Genomic DNA, 9345 nt, shown 5'->3' on the forward strand with positions numbered 1-9345 from the left:
CAGCAACCTCCGATCTTGTCTAGCTCTCCGGTCGGCTCCGGCGTCGGATTCCTACATTCAAGAAGCTTCACCAACCCCTCGACCTCTGCTTTTTTATCCGATTTAACTCCGAATATACCTCTGTTTATCCCTTTAAGAGCTTCGTAGAGCTCTTCTTTAATCTGTGAAACTGTTCTTGTTTCTTCTTCTTCCTCTACTTCTTGTTGTTCATTAGTGGAGGAACAAGAGCTGCTCTGTTCCGTGACTTTCCCGATGAACATGGGTCTGAGACGATTTGGGTTGTCACTAAAACTCATCGTTTTGCCATTGTGATTGCTGAAAGAAACTAACACCTTCGCGTTTGGTGTTCTTGTTGAGATTGCTCGTCCTGAGGCTGCTATTGATGGTGGTGGCTGGATAAGCTTACTCGACATTGCCAAGTTGTCACACCAGAATCTCTCTAAACTCGATAGGAGCTTAGGAAGAAAGGTAAGTGATGATAATTGTTGTACAATGATTTGTGGGGAGGAGAATGCACTGTTTTTTTATTTTTTATTATCTATCTTCATCTTTTTAGTAATCCTATCACCACCATACAACTATGCCATTACCAAATATAAAACTAAGCAAATCTCATTTATATATAAAGAAAAAAAAAATTGTTTTTAAATTATCATATTGGTTTTATTTATTTACAATTTGATTTGTCAAAAATTAATTTTTATTTGAATAAGAGAAGGTTTTCCCAATTTGTAATTCTAATTTTAGAAATTTTTCTTTAGTAGTTTGGAGCTTTGCTTTCACTTGTTGGACAAGATTAGGCTAAATTAGGTTGTTTTTTTTATTCAGGAGCATTGCTTTCATTTTGTTGTACAATATTAGGATAATTTAGGTGCCCACTAGACCTGATCGAATAAAGTTTCCAGTACCACTTGATACCCAAAAACTCGTTTCTCGATGTCGCCATCGTGGTATTGTACTATTAGTAGATTAGATTAATGTTTATGTAGTGTGTTCTTGAGTTAACCAATAACATCACCAACTTACAAAAATTGGTTTTATTAGGTCTGTCAGAAAACTAAACTAATCGTTTTCGTTGTATTATTACTAATAGACAAAAAGAGAAGAATCTTTTTGTATAGTAAAAATAGTCTACTAGATTTGCAAGTGACCAAAAAGTATCAAACATAAGTCATGCTCTGTTCTTTGTCCAATAAAGCCTTAAAAGAAAAAAACAGAGTTTCAGTTCAGGCATCTTTGGATGGAGTTGCAGAGTCTTGTGATGGCTTCCATTGTTGAGGAGTCTGAGCTTTCTTGATAGAGAGCGCATGAATCTCCTTCATTTCTTCTTCAAGTGCAGCATTCACCAAACGGTGCCTCTCCAGCAATCTCTTCCCTTCAAACTGTTCAGAGACCACCTCTATCTCAAAACTCGCACCACATCTGCAAAACAAACAGTTTAACTAAAATGTTTAGAAGCAAGAGATAACACCCTACACTAGAGATTAAAAATGTATGATATAGGAAAATCAGGTACTTACCCTCCAGATATGTCAATGACTTCCTGGTACACAAAAAAAAAAACCAATGTTCAGTAAGACATTCCACAAGAAGATCAAACTCTTGAACTAAAACAATTGAAAAGAGAAATAGATTGACATTGGAGTAACTTCAATCTTCACATGTTGTAAGGCAAAGAAACTATACATATATCATTGCACTAGAAACACCCTTGGATCTGGCTTTTGAATTCTAATTCACAAATTAAAACACTGACTCATGTAAAATTTCTCGAATAAGAACACTCAGCTCCTAGTCATCAGATCCTGAGTTCATACCACCACTGTATCAAAATTACACCTAAACTACTTTCCTGTTTCAGAGCAGAAAGATAACAACACAGAGTGATGATGGTTAATTTCTAAAGATGGCTAAGACTACAAAACAAAACATACTCCTACCCCTCTTATATGGTCCTAATATTGAAGTTCATGGTTTGATACACAAAAGAGCAGTTCAAAAAACTCAAATTTCGCAATTTTTGCAGACCAATCTTCTTCTAGAAGAAACAAACACATGTGCGTATATGGTACCCATCTTAAAGATAATTCACTCAGGCGATTAGGGTTTCTAATTTTCCCCCAAAAGTTTCAAACAAAAGACAGAAACCATCAATATACGCACAGAACAAAAATTGGAAAGAAGACGCAATCAAAGAGATGAAATCGAAAGAGAATAAAGCAATTCCGAAGAAAACTCACGAGATGAATAGGTTTAAGCTTCGAAGTCAATGAAGCTTCGACTTGCTCCTTGGTCACCATCTCTCTCTTTGCTTTCCCAAACGACGTCTCAAACCCCTGATCTAATTACTTACGAGACTCATCGAATTAGAATATTAAACCAACACTATTTGATTTTGGTTAAGCAAAAGTACGGTTTAGTTTGGTTCAATGTTTCAATTGGGATTTAATTCGGTTCTCGACAAATAAAAATAAGTAACTAGGGTTTAAGCAGTGCTTTCCTTTTTACTTCACTTCGTCTTCTTCCTCACTCCTAAAACCCTAAAAAAAAAGTCTCTCCATTTTTTAATCTCCGGAGCAGTAATCATCAAGTTCTCCGCCTATGAAATTGAGATCTCTACCATCCAAATCTCTTCTCTTTCGCCTCTCGTCTTCCTCCTCCACAACCCATTCTCCCCGTCGAGCGATAGCTTTTCTCGTCACTAACCTTCATTCCTCTCCATACTCCACCGCCTCCGGCTCCAACTCCGGATCCGGATCCAGCCATTCTACTTCAAGACGTCCTCAGCACGACGAAGAGTCTCGATCCGTTAGGGTTCCGGTCTGGTGGGACTTCCAAGACTGTCCTTTGCCGGTAGGAGCCAATGTCTACAAAGTAGCACAATCCATCACAGCGGCTATCAGAAACAGCGGAATCAAAGGTCCTATCACCATCACTGCCTTCGGTGACGTCTTACAACTCCCCAGGTCAAGCCAAGACGCTCTCTCCGCTACTGGGATCAGTCTCACTCATGTTCCTAACGGTGGTAAGAACCGTACTGACAGATCTCTGATTACTGATCTCATGTGTTGGGTTTCTCAGAACCCACCACCAGCTCATCTCTTGCTTATCTCTAGCGACAAGGAGTTCGCGAGTGTGTTGCATAGATTGAGGATGAGCAATTACAACATTTTGCTTGCGAGTAAGTCATCTGCTCCTGGTGTTTTGTGTAGTGCTGCTTCGATTATGTGGGATTGGGATGCGTTGATTAAAGGAGAGTGTGTTACTGGTAAGCATTTCAATCACCCTCCCGATGGTCCTTATAACTCTTGGTATGGTCACTATAGGATTCCTCTTCTTGACCCTTTTGCTATTGCTACCACCACTGAGCAGTCGTCTAGTGTGAAAATTGAAGAAGTATCCGAGTCTTGTACTAATTCGAATTCTGTTAATCTTCGTCCCATTCCGAAAGAAGTTGTTGACAAGATTCGTATGGTATTGATTTTATGTCCCAAGGGGACACCTATTACAGAACTAAGAGCTGAGCTGACTAAGAGCAACGTGGCTATTGATAAAGATTTCTATGGACACAAGAAATTTTCTAGGTTTCTACTATCTATGCCAGATGTCGTTAAGGTTACTGCAGCAAGTGACGGCTTGGTTATTGTTCGTGCTGTCGCCAAGAAGACTCCTCCTACACTACTTGATTCTAGTCCTGGCTTGGCTACTGCCGTTGATCAGAATATTAAAGAGAAGGAAACTGCTAATGCTTCGTCGCCAAGACTAGTTAGCAGTGTAGATCTTGCTGCTGAAAAAAGAAGAGATGACTCACTTGGAAAGAAGCTTGAAAGCGGAACGGAGAATGGTAAGCATGTCAAAGAGAAAGCACCAGAGAGTTTCCACGAGCCCATTCTGGTGAGCACGAAAGACGTAAAGTCAAATGACAAACCCGTGGAGACGAATCAAGTCGCTCTTATTGTGGGGAGTGAATCTTCCATGGAAGACGGCTTTTTTCAGAAGCTAAAAAGACTATGGTATGGTTCATCTGAGATGAAATCAGAGCATCTCCTAGAAGATAAAAGTGTTTCTGGAAGTGGAAACAAAGACAAAGGGGATAAGGACTTAAAGTCATCAAGTCAGGGAACTGATTCCATGTCTGAAAGCTCACATCCTTTCGTTGCTGAGTCCGTGGAGGAGGTAAAACTAGGAACTAATGAAGTAGGCAGTAAAGATAAAGATGCAAGTCCAGGCTTTTTTGGTCGCCTTTTCAAGAGTTTCAAGTTTTGGGGAGAGAGCCCGGTGTCTAGCAAAGATTTTACTGGGAATCAGGAGCTGGTCACTGCTGAGTCTCAAGTACACGACATGTTTGCGAAAGAGTCTTTTTGGAGTGATGTCGAATCTTTCATTAATTCTCCAAGAGGCTTTGCTATAGTATCTCACTCAAGGACAAGGTGCTTACAATCTCTTCCCTCCTGATTCGGCAGGAGTATGAATTAGATATTGATTATTGTGTAAATCTATTTTAGGTTTAGTACGATTACAGTTTGTTCCTGGATTAGCCTTTCATTAATGCTGTGTGTTATTTCTTAACTTGGTCAGGGAGGTGATGGCTAAAAATCTGCAGGAGGAAGGGCCTTCGTGTCTCAGACAGCTTGATGAATCAAGCATGCTTCATCTAGTTACCTTATTAATATCACATAAGAAATTGATTGAGGAAGACCCCTCTTCTTCTCTACCATTCAGAATCATCAAAGGATCTACCCCTGGCCACCGTCATGCTTCGAACGGTTTGAGCTCAATATTCTCGGATAGTTCAAAATCGCAGTGGCAGAAACAAGATGGTGTGAAAAGAGGTAAGAACGTTGCTCATGCTGAAGTTTCTGTTGGTTCTATGGACCAAAAGCAGCTGGAAAGATACAAAAGTAATGCAGTTGCGGATTGTCAGAAGCTGTTAAAGAAGATAACAGTGGAAAAGCCTGAAGGGTATAACCTGATTCGTTTCAGGAAAGACTTCTTAGAGGAATACGGGTACCATTTAGCTGTTGACAAGCTCGGTCACGAAAGCCTACAGTCTTTGATTCAAGTAATGCCTGGAGTGAGAATAACATCTGGGTACATTCTTCCTTCAGCTCCTTCACCAAATGCCAAGTCAAAAGAAGATCATTCGGACTTTTTATTCGAAGAACTCGGTCCAGTTTCTGAAGCAACAACCAACCACCTGACGAGCAAAAAGCTTCCAGTGTATGAACCATCTCTCTCAGATGATGAAGAAGACTCTGGTCCAGAGAGAGATAACCAGGAGAAGAAGAAACAAGAGATGATGAATAGAGAAGGTAAAGAGAGCTCGTTATTGCAAATCCTGGATTCTTATTACACAAACAAAGATGAGGAATTTAAGGAGAAATCAGAGGAGAGAAAGCTTGTAAGCAGCAGTAGAAAGCAAAAGCCTCCAAAGACATATTCTTTTGTTAAAGATTCAGAAGTCTAGCGAATCAGAGAGCATTGTAGTTAAGAATCTCCCCAGAACAAAAAAAAGAGAGTTGTAATTAGTAGTAGAAGCATGTTTTAGATTTGGTCTATGGTAAACCGAATCCGGTTGGGTCGAAATAAAATCAGATTTGTTCAAACTCTCAAACTACAGTTTAGTAGCAGATCGCATTGCATAAATTTGTTGACTAGATTTTTGTTTTGGTGATTTTCTTTATTAAATATGGTAATGGCATGGTTACTTAATTAATACAATGTTAAGGTATACAGCATGGAATGAAAAAAAAAAGAAAAAAAAATATATAAAGCATGGAGTTTATTTAAACATCATCATTCGATAAAGCGATGATGACATGCTTTTTGGTTATAAAGTTAGGTATTAAACAGTTACATATAACAATCTAAAAGTAGTATAATAGTTTATTGTTGACTGTTTATAAAGTTCTTTCAAACTAAAATGAAAATTTTGGTGGGGGTTTCAACTTTCATTTTTGTACCAATAGTATCATTTTTACTAATTCTTTTCTATGTTTTTTTTTCTTTTTCTGAAAGATGTGGTTAAGGGTTAAGTAAATAAGTAGTAAAACAAAAAGTATTTAATGAACTGTGGTGTACATGTGATGTGGAGTTGCTTGGTGGATTATCTTTGTCACTTGAGTCTTCTCAATAGACACACACACTCAATTAAAAGTAAAATACACAACAAAAAAAAAGTACTTCAAATTTGGATAAAGAAAAGAAAAAATTGATCTATTATTTTAAGAGCAATCTTGTCTTGTTCCCTTGAAATATACCAATATTATTATTAAGTAGCATTAAAAGCCAATAATAAGTACCATATTTCGTTTCGTTTCTTATATTTACACTTTGAATAATATTATTAAAAAAAAAGTAGCATTAAAAGCCTATGTATACATATTTTAATACAATGATTAAACACATACAGCTCATGCGTATCCACAATGATTCGGTCAAAAAGATAATTAAAAATGTGTCTCCTTCATCATCAACCAATGGCCATTACGGGTCTCTAGTAATTAGTAATACCAAAGTCAAAAAGATTAATTGTTCAGTTTTTGTTTTCATCTGCTTTCTTGAATCTGAAAGATAAAGCTCGACGTAGTAAACTAAACACTTATCTTTTTTATTTATGGAATATGGGTACTCTATCGTAAACCTAAAAAATCACTTTACAAGACTGACCCGTTAATTAGAAATTGACTTTACATTTGACTGTAACTGATATAAAAAAAACACTTCCTGCAAACCGTGAATCTGCAAGAAAAGAAACATTAAAAAGGTCAAATCTTTTAATAAAAATTGGCATTAAACAAAGAATCAGTTGCTATAAGAAAATCAATCTAATTTTTTTAAAAGAGCTAGATTTTATGCACATCATTGTCTAAAAAAAACAAAAATACCAATTGATTTTTTTTCGAATCTATTATTAATAAAAATCCAAGAAAATTATGTTCTTTATCAGAAAAGAAAGAAAAAAATTATCGTAGTAACAACAAAATAGAAAACAAGTGTACCCACCAACTCAATTCCAAATTCTTGAAACATTTTTTTAAAATTCACTGTCTTCTCTTTATGTTTGAATCTTCTTCCTCGTTTCACTTAACTCTCTCTCTCTCCCTCTCTCATCTTTTTTTTTTCAATCTACCAGTGTCTACCACCACCACCTTGAGAACTGCCGCCTTTTCTTGGAAAAAATCCACCTTTCTTAGGTTTTGGGATCTCATGAATGTCCATCACCTGTATAGTCCTTTGCTTTTTAGCTGCATTCAAAAACATACACGCCATTCAGGAAACGATCCAATCAAGTTAAAAATGTTTGAAACTAAAACAGAAGGAAGTTTTAAAAAACCATTCTCGGCGTGTCTGTAGTTTTGTTGTAGCCTTTTCCGTGCTGTGTCGAAATCAACTTCTTTATGCTCTTTGTCCCTCTGCAATAACCAAAACCAAATTGATCACACCTGATATAGTAATAAGAGTCTTTTTAACATTGATATTAAGATCTTGTATGGCAATGTACCTGCATGTTTTGTTGAGAAGGAGATGGGCGAGAAGGTTTAGCTGGAGAAGGAGATTCTCTCCTAGGTGGAGGAGCAGCAGCAGCAGCAGCAACAGGTCTTGGTTTTCTCTCTGGCTCGGTAATGTTACTGTTCCTGCTCGAACCCGAAGATCCATCTGTCGAAAACAGGAAAAGGAATAAGCTTTACGGATTACAAATGGTGAAATGATCAAAATCTTATAGTCATTGTTTTAATAACTTACTCTGAGGAACTGGTGAATATCCGAAATCAGGCACCTGCCACAAAAGAAAACGATAACAATTGATAAAGCTCAATGACTAAAACAAAAGTCTAAAAGCGTCTCGGACTTTACCTGTTGGCGATTACTGTTATGGAGAGCTTTCTGCACGGGTGAGTCCTCATCGGCTACAATGAACAGATTTGATTGTTCTGAGATTGATAAGAATGATGCTTGTTCTGAGAGATTCAGAGTTTGTTAATTATCTCTTTACCTATCAAACTCGGGGGTTCAAGATCACCAGGCTGGTTAAATTTGACCCATTCATCTACAGTTTCCTTCCATTTTCTGCAGAGACAAGAAGTAAAGAGGTTGATTCAGAAATTAAGATAGGTTGAATAATAATGAGCAGTAAAGTTTCTGTCTTCTGAATTCTGATCGTAACTTGACAAGCTGTTTAGCTAATCTCCGAACATTGTTCGATGGATGCTTCCGAACTCGATTCACATGCCTCCCAATATCAGTTTCCTAACGTGACCATTAAAATTTCAAAAACTATCAAACAAATTGTAGAATCAATCAAAGAGTGTCCTCATCGTGTTTAGATTCAAGCTATTAGTACTACCTGAAGAGCTTGGAATGTTATGTCCATGTCTTCCAGGTTCTGAAGCAGCTCAACCAAAGAATCTTCAGACTGAAAACCAAACCACAAACAAAAACAATTCAGTCTTGGAAACTGAAATCAATTCAGATTTCAAAATCAAGATCCAAGTGAAAGAACAATATAAGCAAACCAGATCAGGATCTTCAAGTCTCTCCTTGATATCAAGAATACTCTTCTGCTCATCATCAAACAAACCAGCAAACGGATCAAAATCATCATCGTCTTCACCATTAACAGATTTCTCTCTTACTTCTTCCTCTGCTGCTGCTGCTACTGCTCCTTCTTCTTCTTCTTCTTCTTCCTCCTCCGTCTCCTCATGAATCCTCCCATTAACCCTACCAACCGCCGCTTCTGCAACGCTTCCGCCGCCACCGAAATCGCAGTTTCTACACTTATTGGCCATGGAAGTCGCGTAGAGACGCTCGACGATGTTATCTCTCCGTCGCTTCAACTCTTGACCGTAGTCAAGAGACGCAACGAGAATCGCCGTATCTATAAATGTCCAAACATCAACACCTGCGTTATCCATAACCGATCGGAAATCATCCAAATCCATTACCGCCGGCAACGAACCTTTCTCAAGTTTTTGGTTACTTCCAATAAAAGAAATCAGAAAACAGAGCAAATCGAATTGGTGGTATTTACAGAACCAGATCTAAAAGATGAATTCGATTCATCATCGGAATCGTGAAGAAGAACCAAACAAAAAGTTTTTAGGATTCTCAAATATGTATAAAAGATAAAACAATTAGAAGATGGAAACAAAAAAACGTAAGAATCAGATTGGTAAATCCAGATTGAAAAAAAAAAAAAGGAAGACCCTTTCAAGCTTTTACTGTTACGAGGAAGAGAGAAGAAGAAGAAGAAGAAGAAAGGAAAAAAACAGAAACAGAGGGTCTTCTTCTCACAGAAGATCAAATAAGGAAATGGCACATTAAAAAAAAAAAAAAAAAAAAAAA

At 37.5% G+C, this 9345-nt stretch overlaps 4 protein-coding genes across 4 annotated transcripts in view; 1 reads left to right on the forward strand and 3 right to left on the reverse strand.

The window, feature by feature from the left end:
- Window positions 1–584, reverse strand: part of LOC104737910 (probable plastid-lipid-associated protein 7, chloroplastic) — a 2079-nt gene extending 1495 nt beyond the window's left edge. The window contains exon 1 of the mRNA XM_010458159.2: window positions 8–584. Within this exon, the coding sequence (XP_010456461.1) occupies window positions 8–413 (406 nt within the window). The 5' untranslated portion in view covers window positions 414–584. The remainder of the gene's footprint in view (window positions 1–7) is intronic.
- LOC104734983 (protein BOLA2) lies at window positions 1091–2329 on the reverse strand. Its single transcript, XM_010454683.2, has 3 exons — window positions 2241–2329; window positions 1521–1543; window positions 1091–1422 (listed from the first exon to the last, which is right to left on the reverse strand). The coding sequence occupies exons 1-3, from the start codon at window positions 2298–2300 to the stop codon at window positions 1227–1229; spliced, it is 279 nt and encodes a 92-aa protein (XP_010452985.1). The 5' UTR covers window positions 2301–2329; the 3' UTR covers window positions 1091–1226.
- Window positions 2306–5646, forward strand: LOC104734982. Its single transcript, XM_010454682.2, has 2 exons — window positions 2306–4430; window positions 4579–5646. Exons 1-2 carry the CDS (start codon window positions 2602–2604, stop codon window positions 5465–5467), a joined length of 2718 nt encoding a protein of 905 aa, XP_010452984.1. The 5' UTR covers window positions 2306–2601; the 3' UTR covers window positions 5468–5646.
- Window positions 6924–9339, reverse strand: LOC104734984 (probable mediator of RNA polymerase II transcription subunit 26c). Its single transcript, XM_010454684.1, has 9 exons — window positions 8517–9339; window positions 8348–8416; window positions 8168–8250; window positions 7997–8070; window positions 7858–7910; window positions 7747–7780; window positions 7505–7659; window positions 7337–7415; window positions 6924–7247 (listed from the first exon to the last, which is right to left on the reverse strand). Exons 1-9 carry the CDS (start codon window positions 8940–8942, stop codon window positions 7129–7131), a joined length of 1092 nt encoding a protein of 363 aa, XP_010452986.1. The 5' UTR covers window positions 8943–9339; the 3' UTR covers window positions 6924–7128.

This window comes from Camelina sativa, chromosome 13 (genome assembly GCF_000633955.1).
Source record: "Camelina sativa cultivar DH55 chromosome 13, Cs, whole genome shotgun sequence".
Lineage (NCBI taxonomy): Eukaryota > Viridiplantae > Streptophyta > Magnoliopsida > Brassicales > Brassicaceae > Camelina > Camelina sativa.